Below are 18,453 nucleotides of genomic sequence, written 5' to 3'. Positions count from 1 at the left end.
TCACTTATGTAGAAGCTGAATGGCGAGCTTCTCTGCACCGTGCGGCACACGTGGTTCACTTGTAGGGGAAATATACCCATTTTAATCACTCTAAGCCGTTCGACCAATTATCATCACTTTTGCCGTTTTCCGCTATTAAATCAACTTTTTCAAGTGTAAAATGCTGATAGGCCGATAATATAAATAGGCTGAAAAAGGGAATAGTTCCCCTACCTCGGTTTTTCTTTACGCCTGCTTTGTTCGGTACGATGGTACGATGAACCAAAATACCAACACACAAAAGGGCTCGACCGAAGCTAGAAAACCGAAACCGCGGTGTGCGTTGTCACTGACGCATGGGAAGTTTGCTATGCTCGCGTTTGTCATAAACTCTTGTTTGATTAAGAATATGTACGATTAAAATATTCTTTTTGTGAAAATTGCGTTTTTTATTTCTTTTCGAAAGCATATCATTTATAATACTTTGCTTTCATCATTAGACTTTCTTTTTTTCTGACGTTATAAATAAACAAAGTCGTTGTTATGAATTTAAAGAAGAAGTTCTACTATTGTTATATTCTTTAGTAAGAAAGGCTCTATCTCGCCCCAGGTGGGATTAAATCGGGTTTTAATGTAAAAAATTGATTTTAAAAAAAATTGATTTTCCGTACGTTCTTCTCAACTAGTGGGGCAAGACGAACAACCCGTTGGGGCAAGAGGAACAATGCATGAAATAACATGTTAATTTGCTAACAATTGAACTCTTATCACTTAGGTACATCAGATTAGAATGTATTTGAAACGTTTCTTTAATTTTTAGATTAATTAATAATATTTTACTAAAAAAATGATCGTTTATACAAAAACAAATTATTACTTAGATGAAAAAAAGGAAATTTTCATAATATCACTATATTTTGTACGGATTTTTGTTTTATCAATTGTTTATCAGTTTTTAAGTACTTTTATGTATTTATTTCCCAATAAAATATGATGTTGCAGCAATTCGTATTTTTTCCATAATAAAAATCCATATGGTACACTTGCCCCACCTGGACAAGGTTTTTTAAAAGCTCTCAACAAAAATAGCCAAAAGTTAAATCATACTTTATAATAGGTGCAAGTCATTGGTAGGGACACTACTGATCTAGGAAAATAGCATTTTGATAAAATGAGCCTTAAATCGAACCCTAAGCCTTATTTTGTACTTTCCAAATATTATAAGAAAACAAAGGTTTTGAAAAAAACTTCATTAAATCTCATGCCCCGTGGAGTTTACGTCGTTTTGGCGGTTATGTGGTAGCAGAATCAGTTAATTGCATTGCTAGCAACAATTCATCATACTGGAAATAATCAAAATTGTAAAAATTACGGCCGTACGAGCGATTGTTCCTCTTGCCCCATATGGTCGTCTTGCCCCACCTTCCCCTATTTTGTCAATAAATCGTTTAAATCAAAAAAATGTTTAAAAGTGTTACTTTTCACCATTTATTTTGAAAAGGTTTGCTATTCGATTCTGTTATTTTTTGTACAGAAAAGTAGGCTATTTCGTCGTTCAAGAATGACAGGAAAAATAAGTAGTTTCACGACGGAATTGCAAAAAAGTCCCTTTGACACCAAATTTATATCTCATCACCGTTTCAGGTTGCAAATTATTGAAAAACACCTCTTTTTCACATGTTCAAAAATGGAAGGGGTCGTACCGCCCCTCCGTCACGAGATATCAAAAAACGGACCTCGGATTAGTTAACGGGACAAAAGTTACCTATTAGGACAAAGTTTCACGCAAATCGAAGAGAGGTCGAGGCAACTGCTGTGTGAGTTTGCGGAGAATTACCCTTTTAGTTTTTAGTTTTTGCCTTCCTCACCTTACTGAGGTAAGGCTAAAAAATCACTCAAAAACGAAATTCTAAATTTGACCTCCTACACCCACCTTCATGTATACTTATCGACACAGAATCAAATTCTGAGCAAATGTATGTGTGTGATGTGGGATGTTGATCAAAAAAAAATTGCACTGGATTATCTCAGCCCTGGCTGAATTGATTTGAACCGTTTTTGTCTCATTCGATCCGTCTTGGGGTCCCATAAGTCGCTAATGAAAATTATAAAGTTTAGTAAACTACTTCAAAAATTATGCTTAAAAAACAAATCTAACAAAAGTCCGGAAGATTGTAAAAAGGGTGGTTTTTGTAAGTAACCCCGTCATGATATACATTTTTAGAAAGGTATTCAAAAGGCCTTTCCTACGAATTCAAAACTGACAACCCTATCAAAAGTTATGCGCACTTGAGTGTTATTTATGCACTTTTTAGAGGCCGGATCTCAAATGTTACAAGAACATAAGTGGCCTGAATTTTAAAGATCTGACTACCCAATCTGATGGTATGAATAAGTTGATAAAACACTGAAAGGTCTGCCCTTGTGTATCTATTTTTGATAGCATTTCCCTCTAAATGTTAGGAAGGCAACAACCACCTAAGGGTGGATTAAGTAAAGTTTTAGTTTTTAGTTTTTAGTTTTTAGTTTTTAGTTTTTAGTTTTTAGTTTTTAGTTTTTAGTTTTTAGTTTTTAGTTTTTAGTTTTTAGTTTTTAGTTTTTAGTTTTTAGTTTTTAGTTTTTAGTTTTTAGTTTTTAGTTTTTAGTTTTTAGTTTTAGTTTTTAGTTTTAGTTTTTAGTTTTAGTTTTTAGTTTTTAGTTTTTAGTTTTTAGTTTTTAGTTTTTAGTTTTAGTTTTTAGTTTTAGTTTTTAGTTTTAGTTTTTAGTTTTTAGTTTTTAGTTTTTAGTTTTTAGTTTTTAGTTTTTAGTTTTTAGTTTTTAGTTTTTAGTTTTAGTTTTTAGTTTTTAGTTTTTAGTTTTAGTTTTAGTTTTTAGTTTTTAGTTTTTAGTTTTTAGTTTTTAGTTTTTAGTTTTTAGTTTTAGTTTTTAGTTTTTAGTTTTAGTTTTTAGTTTTTAGTTTTTAGTTTTTAGTTTTTAGTTTTTAGTTTTTAGTTTTAGTTTTTAGTTTTTAGTTTTTAGTTTTTAGTTTTTAGTTTTTAGTTTTTAGTTTTTAGTTTTAGTTTTTAGTTTTAGTTTTTAGTTTTTAGTTTTTAGTTTTTAGTTTTTAGTTTTTAGTTTTAGTTTTAGTTTTTAGTTTTAGTTTTTAGTTTTTAGTTTTTAGTTTTAGTTTTTAGTTTTTAGTTTTTAGTTTTAGTTTTAGTTTTTAGTTTTTAGTTTTTAGTTTTTAGTTTTTAGTTTTTAGTTTTTAGTTTTTAGTTTTTAGTTTTTAGTTTTTAGTTTTAGTTTTTAGTTTTTAGTTTTAGTTTTTAGTTTTTAGTTTTTAGTTTTTAGTTTTTAGTTTTTAGTTTTTAGTTTTTAGTTTTTAGTTTTAGTTTTTAGTTTTTAGTTTTTAGTTTTTAGTTTTAGTTTTAGTTTTTAGTTTTTAGTTTTTAGTTTTTAGTTTTTAGTTTTTAGTTTTTAGTTTTTAGTTTTAGTTTTTAGTTTTAGTTTTTAGTTTTAGTTTTAGTTTTTAGTTTTTAGTTTTAGTTTTTAGTTTTTAGTTTTAGTTTTTAGTTTTTAGTTTTTAGTTTTTAGTTTTTAGTTTTTAGTTTTTAGTTTTTAGTTTTAGTTTTTAGTTTTTAGTTTTTAGTTTTTAGTTTTTAGTTTTTAGTTTTTAGTTTTTAGTTTTTAGTTTTTAGTTTTTAGTTTTTAGTTTTTAGTTTTAGTTTTAGTTTTTAGTTTTTAGTTTTTAGTTTTTAGTTTTTAGTTTTAGTTTTTAGTTTTTAGTTTTTAGTTTTTAGTTTTTAGTTTTTAGTTTTTAGTTTTTAGTTTTTAGTTTTTAGTTTTTAGTTTTTAGTTTTTAGTTTTTAGTTTTTAGTTTTTAGTTTTTAGTTTTTAGTTTTAGTTTTTAGTTTTTAGTTTTTAGTTTTAGTTTTAGTTTTTAGTTTTTAGTTTTTAGTTTTTAGTTTTTAGTTTTTAGTTTTTAGTTTTTAGTTTTTAGTTTTTAGTTTTTAGTTTTTAGTTTTTAGTTTTTAGTTTTTAGTTTTAGTTTTAGTTTTTAGTTTTAGTTTTTAGTTTTTAGTTTTTAGTTTTAGTTTTAGTTTTTAGTTTTTAGTTTTTAGTTTTTAGTTTTTAGTTTTTAGTTTTTAGTTTTAGTTTTTAGTTTTTAGTTTTTAGTTTTTAGTTTTAGTTTTTAGTTTTTAGTTTTTAGTTTTTAGTTTTTAGTTTTTAGTTTTTAGTTTTTAGTTTTTAGTTTAGTTTTAGTTTTAGTTTTTAGTTTTTAGTTTTAGTTTTTAGTTTTTAGTTTTTAGTTTTTAGTTTTAGTTTTTAGTTTTAGTTTTTAGTTTTTAGTTTTTAGTTTTTAGTTTTAGTTTTAGTTTTTAGTTTTTAGTTTTTAGTTTTTAGTTTTTAGTTTTTAGTTTTTAGTTTTAGTTTTTAGTTTTTAGTTTTTAGTTTTAGTTTTTAGTTTTTAGTTTTAGTTTTTAGTTTTTAGTTTTTAGTTTTTAGTTTTTAGTTTTTAGTTTTAGTTTTTAGTTTTAGTTTTAGTTTTTAGTTTTTAGTTTTTAGTTTTAGTTTTTAGTTTTTAGTTTTTAGTTTTTAGTTTTTAGTTTTTAGTTTTAGTTTTAGTTTTTAGTTTTAGTTTTAGTTTTAGTTTTTAGTTTTTAGTTTTTAGTTTTAGTTTTTAGTTTTTAGTTTTTAGTTTTTAGTTTTAGTTTTTAGTTTTTAGTTTTAGTTTTAGTTTTAGTTTTTAGTTTTAGTTTTTAGTTTTTAGTTTTAGTTTTTAGTTTTTAGTTTTAGTTTTAGTTTTTAGTTTTAGTTTTTAGTTTTTAGTTTTAGTTTTTAGTTTTTAGTTTTTAGTTTTTAGTTTTAGTTTTAGTTTTTAGTTTTAGTTTTTAGTTTTTAGTTTTAGTTTTTAGTTTTAGTTTTTAGTTTTTAGTTTTTAGTTTTTAGTTTTAGTTTTTAGTTTTAGTTTTTAGTTTTTAGTTTTTAGTTTTTAGTTTTTAGTTTTAGTTTTTAGTTTTTAGTTTTTAGTTTTTAGTTTTTAGTTTTTAGTTTTTAGTTTTTAGTTTTTAGTTTTTAGTTTTTAGTTTTTAGTTTTAGTTTTTAGTTTTTAGTTTTTAGTTTTTAGTTTTAGTTTTTAGTTTTAGTTTTAGTTTTTAGTTTTTAGTTTTTAGTTTTTAGTTTTTAGTTTTTAGTTTTTAGTTTTTAGTTTTTAGTTTTTAGTTTTTAGTTTTTAGTTTTTAGTTTTTAGTTTTTAGTTTTTAGTTTTTAGTTTTTAGTTTTTAGTTTTTAGTTTTTAGTTTTTAGTTTTTAGTTTTCAAGTTCACAAAATTCTATTTTTACAATGTATCGATCGAAAACATTTTTGAACTCTTAGCGACTGGCTTCTGCAACCAGACAATTATCTCGAAGCGACACAAGTATGTTATTCAATTATAATCATTACGCCGAAATTGCACAGCCAAGTATGATAACAAGCCTAGAAAGTGATTTTCGAGAGCAGGTTCTGGAGAAAGAAAACAAGCTGCCCTGACAAACCAAACAATATCAGTTTACACTTTACTGCGCACAACAAGTTCACAGTGATGTTACCTTGCACAAGAAGCAAATTAGCAACAAGCAATTTTTGGTTTGAGAATTATCTTGATTGATCAACGTCAAGTATGCAATCAAAAATAAAAAAATAAACTTTTTTTCAACAATTATGTTTTAAATTTCATCTCAAAACAGCACCACTGTGACCTGATGGTTTTGCTTATTTTCCACTCTGTTTCCGCTCTACCTTGTTCCCCACCCACAGGCAATATCCGACCTGCTGCTGGGGGTGTTCTGCATGCCGTTCACGCTCGTCGGCCAGGTGCTGCGAAAGTTCATCTTTGGGAGCATCATGTGCAAGCTGATACCGTACTTTCAAGGTGAGTTTGGCTGGATACGACAGGTAATATCGGTCGCCACCTATAGGGATGTGGAAATTCTCCTTCATCTTCTTGGGTACGATACATGTGGAAAGCTTAGAGCGTGCTATATTTGGCAACTCGAAATAAATTGAGCCATTTCACGTCAATCAAGTTTCAATGGAAATTGTAGACAACCATTCACAAACTAACGTTGTAATACAGTGTTAAATTCATGGATAATGTATTTACGTTGCCAGTTGAACAGACTAATTAACTAAACTTCTCCGGCCACGTGCCGCTCATTACAGCCGTGTCCGTGTCGGTGGCAGTGTGGACGCTGGTGGCCATCTCGCTGGAGCGATACTTTGCAATTTGCCGACCGCTGACTTCTCGTCGCTGGCAGACCCAGTTCCACGCGTACAAAATGATTGCCGTGGTTTGGGCGCTAAGCTTCCTGGTCAACTCGCCCCTCTGCTACGTCCAGCGGTTGCAGCCGGTGGGCCAGCGGGGAGGCAACGCCAACACCACCAGCATCATCGTGGTGGACCCGCCGATGAAGTGCCGCGAGATGTGGCCCGACAAGTCGTACGAGCGGGCGTACGTTCTGTTTCTGGACACGGGCCTGCTGATTCTGCCCCTGCTGACGATGGGCTTCGCGTACTCCATGATTGTGTCCAAGCTGTGGCGCGGATTGCGCCGGGAAATGAAAAACTCCGTCTTCCAGCGGCATCAACGTGAGTATAACGAACGGTGCATATCGCACAAAAGCTTTACATCATCCATCACGTCGGAAATGGTACTGGGAACAGTTCAATTAAAATACGAACTCTATACCTTCATAACTGTGGCAATGGCTCGTTTTGCGCCACGTGTTGCAAGATGCAGTCAAAGAAAATCGCAACTACTCAAAAGCACAAGAAGCGCACGTGCAAGATTGATCATTTGAAAGTCTTCCTAACGGTGTACCGTCATCTGGGGGTGAAACGGGACAGCTGTCAAAGGATTTCCCGAGACAAGAATCGCAGACAATAAATTAATCCAGACTCAAACGAATCATTCGGGCTAGCATTTGTGCCTTCATGCGTCCTATCAATCTTTTTCGTGGCACTCATTAAATTGAGAAATTCCAAATGCTTAGAGGATATGAAGTTGTATCCCGAAACAGCCTGGAAGGGCAAGAACGACATTGGAGCACTGATTTGAACGATAAAACAATTCAAGTCGCAATCATTTCAATAGATCGAAACAGGAAGAAAATATATTGAATGTCTAAGAAACTATTTCGAGCTAGACTGAAAAAAGTTGTAGAATTGAAAGAAATTCATTGTTCCAACTGTAATTACGCCATGAACAAATTAGCGATTCATTAGTTTGTCTACATAACTTTCCATACAAATTTGGCAGCACACTTAAAAAAAATGATACACGGTAAAAAACGGTGATTTTTAATTTCACTTCAACTTGATTTGCATAAAAACACTATTTTTTATGTATAGATTAGGCAACATCAAATGCCAACTATTCAGATATTTCCAGAATGTGCAAAAGAAGTTTTGGCCGAGAAGTGAATTTTTGAGTCAATACTTTTTTTTCTAAAAATCGAAATATTTGTAACAAAAAAAATCGAAGTTAAATCACACAGCAGTTGCCCCGACCCCTCTTCGATTTGCGTGAAACTTTGTCCTATAGGATATCTTTTGTCCCTGATCACGAATCCGTGGTCCGTTTTTTGATATCTCGTGACGGATGGGCGGTACGACCCCTTCCATTTTTGAACATGCGAAAAAAAGGTGTTTTTCAATCATTTGCAGCCTGAAACGGTGATGAGATAGAAATTTGGTGTCAAAGGGACTTTTATGTAAAATTAAACCCCGATTTGATGGCGTACCCGAGCAGACGGAAATAACTTGGGAATAACATTTTTTGATATTTGAAAATACTTGGCCAATAACATTTTTTGTTATTTATAACAAGATTTGTTATTCGTCGTTATGATTTTTTTGTTATTGGAATGTTATTGTAATTACAGACTAATAACATTTTTAGTTATTCTTCGAACAAATTTTTGTTATTAATTTTTGTTATTTTAACAACTAATCCGATCATCCCAATAACAGTTGGAGTTATTCTTCCATAACAAAAAATGTTATTACAAAGTTGTTTTGGCTTTCAACCAATATCAGACAAATAACAAATTTTGTTATGATAACATAAACCGTTATTAAACCATTATGCAGAAATGGATTTTTCAGGAAGATTCCATAACACTTTTTGTTATTTTAACAGAATTTGTTATTGAAATGGCATGAATTTTGTTATTACCGTCTGCCCGGGTACTCAGAATTCCGAAAAAACATATTTTTCATCGAAAAAAACACTAAAAAAAATTTAAAAATTCTCCCATTTTCCGTTACTCGACTGTAAAATTTTTTGGAACATGTCATTTTAAGGGAAATTGAATATACTTTTCGACTAGACGAGTCATTTTTTATCCAGAACAAAAATTTTCATTTTTAAATTTCGTGTTTTTTCTGACAGGGTTACTTTTTTAGGAGGGTTAGAAGCTTCTACAAAATTGTAGAGGAGACAATTCCAAAAAATTTGATATATAAACATAAGGGGTTTGCTTATGAATATCACGAGTTATCGTAAATTCACAAAAACAAAAAAAAATGAAAAAGTTACATTTTGCGTTTTTCTTTGTTACGTCGTCCGTGTCTGTCTCGAGTGACGATGAACGGCCAAGATCAACGACGACCAACTTTTTAAAACTTTTTTCCATAAAATGGCGATAACTACTCAGAAAAAAATGATGGTAATGTTCATCAGGAAATGGTGACAGATTTTGTGGCTAAAAAATGATGAATTTTACCCCAGGAAATGATGAATTTTCATCAGTTTTTGATAAATATTCATCAGGTTCACATTTTTACACATTTTTTATGTAATATTACTCAAAAAAAGAGGTAATGTTCAACCTACCAAATTTTCAACATGCCAAAATTCAACTTTTTTTCTGTGTAGTGATGCTTATGAGCAAACCTCTTATGTGTATATATTAATTTATTTTTGGAATTGTCTGCTCTACAACATTGTACAAGTTCTGGATGAAAAAATGACCCTTCTGGGTCAATGTAGATTCGACAAGTACATTAAATTTCCATTATAATGACATGTTCCAAAATTTCTTACAGTCGAGTAACGGAAAACGGCAGAGTTTTTAAAACTTTTTAAGTCTTTTTTTCGATGAAAAATACGTTTTTTTCGGAATTCTGAGTACGCCATAAAATCGGGCATCTAATTTTTCTTAAAAGTCCCTTTAACACCAAATTTCCATCTCATCACCGTTACAGACTGCAAATTATTGAAAAACACTTCTTTTTTCGCATGCTCAAAAATGAAAGGGGTCGTACCGCCCCTCCGTCACGAGATATCAAAAAATGGACCTCAGATTCGTAATCAGGGACAAAAGTTACCCCTTAGGACAAAGTTTCACGCAAATCGAAGAGGGGTCGAGGCAACTTTTCCCCATTTCGTGTGAGTTGGTAGAGAATTACCCAAATCAAATTTGCTATCAAAAAGTACTTTAGTGGAATTTTGATAAATTGCACCGTTTACAAGTTAAAGCCCTTTTTAGGCGACTTTCTTTTTGAAACAGTCGCAGTTATTCATTTTTTAAATTATTGCACATGTTTGCTCACTTTAAAAAAAAAAACATTTTTGAAAAGCTGAGAAAATTTTCTATATTTTGCTTTCTTGAACTTTGTTGATACGACCCTTAGTTGCTGAGATATTGCCATGAAAAGGTTTAATAACAGGACAATGTTTTCTAAGTCTTACCAAAACAACCCACCATTTTCTAATGTCGATATCTCAGCAACTAATGGTCCGATTCTCAGAAACAAAAGAAACATTTGCATTTGCAGTTTATTTTTAATCAAGACTTATGTTCCAAAAGGGCAGACATTCAATATTTCGCTGAAGACACCAAATGGATCAAAAAATTCCTTCAAAAGATACAGATTTTAGGATTTTCATATATATCATTTTTGTTTTCACAGTTGACAAATTTGTATGGAAAATTATAGGGACAAACTAATGATGCAAAATGGCTTTTTTGGGCATACCGAAGGCACCAAAAAAGTTTCAGCTGAATTTAAAAATACAAAAAAATATCGAATAGCCGGAATCTCAGAGATCAATTTGAACACCTTGTTCGTGGTTCCAAATTCCAGAAACGTTTGTAATTGGACGATTTTAGAACTGATTTTTCTCCGTGTTGATGCGTTTTGAAGGTGTTATCCAAAACTCCCATAATTGGTTTACAAATTGTCCCAAGTATTCCACTCTAACGCCCATAATTTCATTTCCATTTTCCCGGAAATTTACCCCCACCCTTGGCCACCCTTTATCTGAAATCGATTTACCTCACCCAACTCATGCATTTTTCCCTGTTGTTCTCTTTGTCGTTTAATCAACAGTACAGATTAACAACGCTGCCACTGTATCGCTGGCAACGTCAGCCCTCGACAACGTGGCCGCAGCCGCCACCACCACCACCACCGGATCTTCCCGGGGACAATTAATTACAGCTCGTTCGGAAGCCACCTGCTACCTGTTGGCGGCACCGGGCATGACCAACAGCAACAGTACAAGCCATTTTCGACAACGTGCCCAGCTGTCCCTGGCCAACAATGGCAATAACAATCACTGCCCGTACTCTACGACGGCGGCGGCGTACGGCGGCATGTTCCAGCATCATCGTGGCCTGGGAGGAGCTGGTGGGGTCCAGAACGGCCAAGCAGTGTTATATCTGCCAAGGGAAATCGACTTCAGATGCTGAAGGATTTTGTCGAGGTAAGGTTGAGTGCAGATGGGGGGGGGGGGGCTATGATTTGAAATTTGATCATGTCTTAAACATGACATCATAAGGGTGAGTTTAAATAATTGAGTTCGAGCAAGTACACTGAGCAGTTCCTGCACTCAAACAAAAGAGCCCTTGCGTTTATGTCCGCAATGTGGTCGCTTATGGAACAACACATTGTGTAGAATTAATATTTAAAATCAATTTCAAAGCTAAAATCGCGACAAATCTGACGTTCAAGTAGATTTTGGTAAAATGCAGCAATATCAATCCAATTTCAAAAGCTTGAAATTTTACCACAGCGAGCGTTCTGAGCTTTTTTTTCTCGAAACACCGAGTTAATTTGCGGGAGGCACGATATCTCGAGATTGGATAGACCAAATTGCCTAAAATTTGAAGTGAAAACTCTCAGAACTATGAACTTCGGCCATCGTCAAGCACACGGGATTGGTTTAACGAGTCTTCACTGAAATTTTGAGCCGATTTGGTAAAAGCAGGGTTGAACAGCAAAGTTATCAAGGATAAAAATATTGAGGTTCAATAACAATAACGCCTCCGCCTCCGCCAACTCACTCAGCAGTTGCCCTCTTTGATTTGCGTGAAACTTTGAACTAAAGGGTAACTTTTGTTCCTGATTACGAATCCGGATCCGTTTTTTTAATGTCTCGTGACGAATAATTTGCAGCCTGAAGCGGTGATGAGATAGAAATTTGGTGTCAAAGGGACTTTTATGTGAAATTGGACGCCCAATTTTATGGCGTACTCGAAATTCCGAAAAAAAGTATTTTTCATTTAAAAAAAAACACAGCAAAAGTTTTAAAAACAGTGCCATTTTCCGTTACTCAACTGTAAAAATTTTTGGATCATCAAAATCGTTTTTTTATCGGAAAAAAAAAACACTTTTTTCAGGCTCTACCATTTTCCGTTACATAACTGTAAAATTTTTTGGAACATGTCATTTTAAGGGAAATATAATGTACTTTTAGAATCTACATTAACCCAGAAGAGTCATATTTTCCTTATGAACAAAATTTTTCATTTTAAAATTTCATGTTTTTTTTTAACTTGCAGGGGTTTTTTAGAGTGTAACAATGTTCTACAAAGTTGTAGATCAGAGAATTACAAAAAATGTGATATCTACCCGCATAAACATGAACCTTAAAAAAACTTTTTGTTAAATAGTTTTGTCACCATTTCAGAGATCGTAACCACTATTTAAAAAATGGTAGGAAAACCTTAAAAATACCATATCGGAAATGGTACCCTACCATTTTTCATAAAGTTCGACCATCTGAGATGAGGGTGGTTAGCAACGGTAACCTTAAAAATCTCCGAACAACGTTTCGTCAGATTACCATTTGTGTAATGGTAAAAATAAAGTTAATTTTCGCGTGGAAGCGACCTTTTTCCTCCGGTTTTTACTGTTTCAGAAATGGTTTCTAAATGGTATTTTAAGGTTTTTCTTACAATCCCGCATAAACGAGAACCTTAAAAAAACTTTTTGTTAAATGGTATACTCACCATTTCAGAGATCGTAACCACTATTTGAAAAATGGTAGCAAAACCTTAAAAATACCATATCGGAAATGGTACCCTACCATTTATCATAAAGTTCGACCATCTGAATTGAGGGTGGTTAGCAACGGTAACCTTAAAAATTCCCGAACAACGTTTCGTCAAATTACCATTTGTGTAATGGTAAAAATAAAGTAAATTTTCTCGAAAAAGCGACGTTTTTCCTCCGGTTTTTACTGTTTCAGAAATGGTTTTTGAATGGTATTTTAAGGTTTTTCTTACAATTTTTAACCTTGCTGCTACTGTTTTACAAATGGTTCGTAAATGGTTTTTTAGGGTTTTTCTTGCTATTTTTACCGAGCGCTACTATTTTGGAAAAAGTTTTCACATGGTTATTTAAGGTTAATTCTATAATTTTCTGCAGTTCCACTATTTGCAAAATAGTTTACAAATGGTTATTTAAGGTTTATCCGTAAATTTTCGACCTGTTTTTACTTTTTGATAAATGGTTATTAAATGGTAAGTTAGAGTTTATCTCAAATTTGTACCTACCAAATTTGTACAGAATTGTTCACTTTTTGACGCATGGTTCACAACAATAGTATAAGAACTTTTCGGCTTTAATTTTAGTTGATTGCCGATTCTGTTCGGTTGATCATGCTGCCAAAGTCGTCCAAACCTGAAAAAATAAGAAAAAAAATCACAAAGTATCGAGTAGAATGTAACATTCAAATATCATGTACTTATCTGATGATTACAAGGATTTCCTCGGTCGGCTGCCGCCAAGATCTCTTTTGATTACCGATCGAATCATCCAGCACCAACTGTTCCATTGTTTCAAGTTCTCCACGGCGCTGAAATGATCAAAAAGAAAAATGTAAACAAAGTATCTGGTAAATAAAATGATTTGTTTGAAAATTATACCTGCGCACAAAACGTAAACAACGACCAGCCGCACGAACGATTCACTTCAGACTGTTTTGCCTGTGCCAGCGCTTGCCTGCACCAGCGCAGGTAACGAGCGTAGCGAGAGAAGAGAAACGAGAGAGCGCGCAAGGCAGATTATTAATACTCTGACTTGCGCGCTCTCTCATTTTTTTCTCTTGCTACGCTCGATACTTGCTCTCGCAATTATGCGTTAAATCCAAAATTATTATTATAATAATTAACTATTGAAGAATGATTCGCTCAAACAATTGAAATAAGGTAACAAACATCAGAAACATGAAATGTTTGAAATTATTTATGAATTTCGAACCTTTTTGTTCTTGTGCTCCTCAATTTGTATTCTTTTTTGGTTGATATAGATTGGTGTAATTGATCATCCGGTAGACGACCCACGGATGATGCGGTGGCGGATGAATCACCAGCAAGTTGTGCTGCAGAGCATCGCACAGGACGGGGTCAAACGCCAGGTACCCCGGATGTGCTTCTCAGCCCAAATGTCCTGGCGCAGCTTACGAATCTGTGCCCACAGATATTCATCCTGCGAATGAGGCGAATTATTATGCTTCTTGGTGCGCTTGTTTAAAAACACCTAAATCCGACCCAGCAAATTCTCCAGCGCCGATTCCTTCTTCTCGTACAACTCCCGGCCAACCTAGGCTAACGGGTAGAGCAACAAGTTCGTCGAGTTGACGTGACAATTGAACAAATCGGCCAAAAATTTAAGCGCGTACTAGGCCGCGTCTCACTTGCATTGCTTCAGATTCTCTTTGAAGGCCTTCACTGTATGGTTCACAAACTCTCCGCCAATGTTACAATTCTTCGCTTTTATCAGCCCCATCATCCTCGAGTAGATCGTACACTTTTCCGGTAACTTTATCAGACAAAATCCGCAAAATCTTGTTCCTTAAGTTGCCCAAATCCGACACCAGCACCGAAACGCACGTTTCGAAAGTGCTTCAAAAATGGCCTGAGGGTCCACCATCCTAATTTCGTGCAAGCTCCATGACGGCCTAAAAATCCATCACCCGTAGTGATACAACCACTCGCGAAGAACACCGCGAATCGAAAACCCTCGAATTTCGCGCTAGTTCATCCACCAAGAGGCCAATGTAGATGATCTGAAGCACGGACTGCCGGCACTCTTTACCAGCCCGAACGAAATTCCGAGCAGCTGCTGCCGGTCATCAGCAGGTTCACGGAAAAGTTATCGATTTTGGCGGAGGAGGACGCAGCCGCCACCACAAACGGAAGGTCATCCCAATCAAAACAATCATTCGTGTCGGCCTGAAAGCGCTGTAATTATTATTTGACACGGATGCAGCAACCTTTGATTGCGGACAGGTTATCCCGCGAGGACGTCTCAGACTCATCCACTACCCGGTCAACACCACTGGAATAAGAAAATCGATCAATCATCTTATATTCAGATTGTACCGTCTAACTTACGACTTGCTGCGTTTTTTCTGCGCCTGGCAAAGGCATCTGTCGCTTCTTGACGCAGAGCTGTTCCTAGCTTCTACTCTTTGACCTCCCAAAAACGACCATCTTGGCCTCAATGTCCCGCAGATGGCGATCAATGTTCCTCTCGATTTCCGCCTCAATCTTCGACCGATTCTGGATGACATCGTTCTGTTCCTTCAGCACGTCCAACTTCTCCCGGTTGTTACTCCACCGTGCTGCATTCTACCGTCTTCTCCGAGACAACGCGCCGACCATGATTATGCTATCTTCTCTTTTAGCTTTTCCATCGACTGCAAGTTGTCATACTTTTGTTTTACCTTGTGATCTCCCCCACCAGAAAGCGCAAATTCCACCCCCTCCAGGTTGTACCTCCACTTGGATGGCTTTTCAACCTGCTGTATTCGCTTCAAGACTGCCACCAGGTGTACCATCTAAAAACACGAATAAAAATCATTTCTTTTCGAAAGCAAAAAACGAAAACTGTACCTACCTTGCAATTACTGATAACGCTGACAAATAATAAAATAGAATTGAAAATTTCCCAAAAAAAAACTTTATCAGAGCTCACTCGTCGGTCGTAGCCGTCGTAGCAGCTCAGGCTGTTTGTAAACAAAACTTGCGATGATTTCCGGGGTTGTCATTTTAGCCAATCGCTTTCTTCGATGTTTTTGCACTGTAAAATGAAACAAGACTTTTGATGGCGGAAAACTAAATTATTATTCAAGATTTATTTTTCGTACATTTCAGCATAACCATTTTTTTGACTATTCGTATTGAACTGATTTCAGAGTAGCTGTGTGAGTAAATTCTAAAATTTGAGTTTAGATTGAACAACTATTGTGTCAAAACAGGATTGGCCCACGGTTAGATAATAATCATTAAAATAAATATATAAATCTGTGGGCACATTTTTATTTAGTATTAGAATGCAAAATGTCTAACCCTGAACCCTGAACCAATACATTTTTGCATCAACAGTTGCACAAATATATTGAAATTAAAAGTCGTACCTGAATCAATTTGTGCTAACACAGCTTTATTCGAATTCTGAAACGGAATTAATTTCGAATCGTATACACATTCCGTTTCAAAAGCAACAACCGCTTCCGTGTTTGTATCGGTTGTTGCGTTTGAAACGAAATTCGTATACAATTCGAATTGAAATCCGTTTCGAAATTCGAATTGAGTTGACTGGGAAGGTGAACAAATCGGACTCAAATTTGATTAATACGTATTCAAAAAAGTGTAAAGGCGGTTTGCCAAAAGTTGTAATATTTTGATAGGTTCTATGTTTCGTGTAAACGTTGTTTGCTTTTTAATACATCTGTCAGTGTCTCAAAACGATTTTCCAAAAAGTTGTTGTTTTTATCGCAAAATTGGCACGACTCACCTCTCGCAGGAGTCATTGGACAGCTTTATTTGAAACGGACCACGGTGCCCCCAGAGAATGCAAGTTTTCATCGCATTGCACCATCTTCAGCCAGTGCATTTCCGACGCGGTAATAATTTTCGAGTGCAGCTGAGGAGTTGAGCTTTCCACGCAGCGTTTCTGTTTACACAATCTTCCTTACGAAATTACACCGATCGCTCGACGGCCTCAGAAGAGCTCAATCTTCAACGCTTGATTCTGGTGGAACTTCTACGTGAGCGACTACAGTGCGATTCTTTGGCTCCACGCATCCTCATGCTACTCGTCTGCAAAATTTCAGTTATGCGGTCAAGCTGGCCAAGATCAGGACGAATTTGCGAACACCGAGATTTTTACCCAAACGACCGTGTCGAAGAAATACCGCAAGATCAGTTTCAGGAAAACACGAAATCCGTCTCCCAGCCTGGAGTTCCACATCCTGGTACATTGTGTCCGTGTTCCTATTAATATGAATCGTATCAAATTCTAAAAGATTGTAATGATGCTTGTTTAAATAATTGCATACAATTTTTTTTTTATTAAGAGAAACATTACTTACAATGCATTTATTGCTCATTTAAACGCTCTGCATTTCGATGCAAACATTCACGTCGAGTGCAATTGTATGCATCTTTAATTTATTCAAAGCAAACACCTTTTCATCTCACTTAGCTCTCAACTCCGCTCTTTGAATCAACAAACAAGACTGTTTAGTTTTTTATTCCAATTTACTTTTTGTTCTGTGGAAAAAAATTGAAGATGGCAACAATTTTCAAATGGTTATTTAATGTTTCTATATGGTACTCGCGAATCAATGTCAACCATTTGAACTTTATAACAACCTTATGATTTAGGGTAACTATTTGGGAAAACATCCTCAAATAGTTTTTAGAGTTACCAAGAAAATTGTTGACCATAATAAACATTAAAATAACTCCATAACGTATGGTAACCATTTGACAAATTGTCATCAAGGTCCGCAATTTGAACCATTTGAACTTTAAAATTACCTTATGATTTAGGGTAACCATTTGAAAAAACATCGGCAAATAGTTTTTTAAAGTTATCAAGAAAATTGTTGACCATTACAAACATTAAAATAACTCTATTACTTATGGTGACCATTTGACAAATAGTCATCAAGGTCCGCCAAATAACATTATTATAAATGGTGACCTTATCTCATAAGGTTTTTTTAAGTTCCTCACCAAAATCGATATAGTTTTCGTTTATCCGGGTAAGCATAAGGGGTTTCCTTATAAACATCAAGAGTTATCACGATTTTAGGATTTTTTTTTTTTTTAATAAGTTGGTCTTCTTTGATCATGCATAGCCGTTCATCGTCACCCGCAACACACACGGACGACGAAACAAAGAGAAACGCAAACAGTAACTTTTTCAATACTTTTTTAATACTAGCAAACCCCTTATCACAATTTTTGCTCTATTTTACAACTTTGTAGAACATTGTTACACTCAAAAAAAAACCCTGCAAAATTGTTCTAAATGATAAAATTACCCTTCCGGGTTAATGTAGATTCGAAAAGTACATTAAATTTCCATTAAAATGTCATGTTCCAAAAAAAATACAGTCAAGTAACAGAAAATGGTAGAGCCTAAAAAAATAGTGTTTTTACGATTTTACGTTTTTCCGGAATTCTGAGAACGCCATTGACACAAAGTTTTTATCGGGAAATTATTGGAAAACCCTTTTTTTCGCATGTCAAAAATGAAAGGGGTCGTATCGCCCCTCCGTTACGAGATATAAAAAACTAAACCTCTGATTCGTGATCAGGGACAAAAGTTACCCCTTAGGACAAAGTTTCACGCGAAACGAAGAGGGGTCGGGGCAACTTTTCGCGATTTCGTGTGAGTTGGTGGAGATTTACCCATATATAAAATTTTGAGGAGTATTTAAAAAAAATACGATATTTTTTGAAAATTGTGGTTTGTTACGAAAAATATTATTTGCTCGGAACACCATGCTAAGAACTATTGGTACTCCGGGACCCATTAGGATGGGACATTGCATTCCAACTCTGGCATTTTTTTACCGTGGCTATAGCACCGATTTTCGAATTTCGGGAATTCCCGGGATAGCCCGAAAAAAAATATGTCCCATTTCCCGGGAATTCCCGAAATTCAAGCGGAAGTATACATTTTCTTAACCATTTGGTAAAGTTACAAAAAAATAAAATAATGAAAGAACTAAATTCGTTTAATAAATTCAATTTACTGTTCTTATTGAACTTATCAGTTCGCCTAAAAAATTAATGTCAAGATTTATTTCAGATGATATAAATTTCTGAAGCATTCACAACTAGGAGTGGATCTTGTTCATTTGTTGAGCAACAAAAATTACGTTATTATGAAATGAAAACAAACTATTAAAATTTTGGCAA

At 34.1% G+C, this 18,453-nt stretch overlaps 1 protein-coding gene and 2 long non-coding RNA genes across 3 annotated transcripts in view; 2 read left to right on the top strand and 1 right to left on the bottom strand.

Annotated features, from left to right (window-relative positions):
- The window catches only part of LOC6037964 (tyramine/octopamine receptor), a 72,951-nt gene that overhangs the window by 16,875 nt on the left and 37,623 nt on the right, over positions 1-18,453 (top strand). The window contains exons 3-5 of the mRNA XM_038266083.1: positions 5,759-5,873; positions 6,164-6,589; positions 10,337-10,695. Of these exons, the coding sequence (XP_038122011.1) occupies positions 5,759-5,873; positions 6,164-6,589; positions 10,337-10,695 (900 nt within the window). The remainder of the gene's footprint in view (positions 1-5,758; positions 5,874-6,163; positions 6,590-10,336; positions 10,696-18,453) is intronic.
- Positions 14,460-15,230, bottom strand: LOC119765353. Its single transcript, XR_005276663.1, has 3 exons — positions 15,134-15,230; positions 14,629-15,074; positions 14,460-14,572 (listed from the first exon to the last, which is right to left on the bottom strand). It is a non-coding gene; the product is annotated as an uncharacterized LOC119765353 (long non-coding RNA).
- On the top strand, positions 15,963-16,596 carry LOC119765354. The gene is made up of 2 exons (XR_005276664.1): positions 15,963-16,286; positions 16,353-16,596. It is a non-coding gene; the product is annotated as an uncharacterized LOC119765354 (long non-coding RNA).

Source organism: Culex quinquefasciatus, chromosome 1, assembly GCF_015732765.1.
Source record: "Culex quinquefasciatus strain JHB chromosome 1, VPISU_Cqui_1.0_pri_paternal, whole genome shotgun sequence".
NCBI classification, from domain to species: domain Eukaryota; kingdom Metazoa; phylum Arthropoda; class Insecta; order Diptera; family Culicidae; genus Culex; species Culex quinquefasciatus.
The sequence above is the reverse complement of the archived record's forward strand: the minus strand, read 5'-3'. Positions and strand labels throughout refer to the sequence as shown.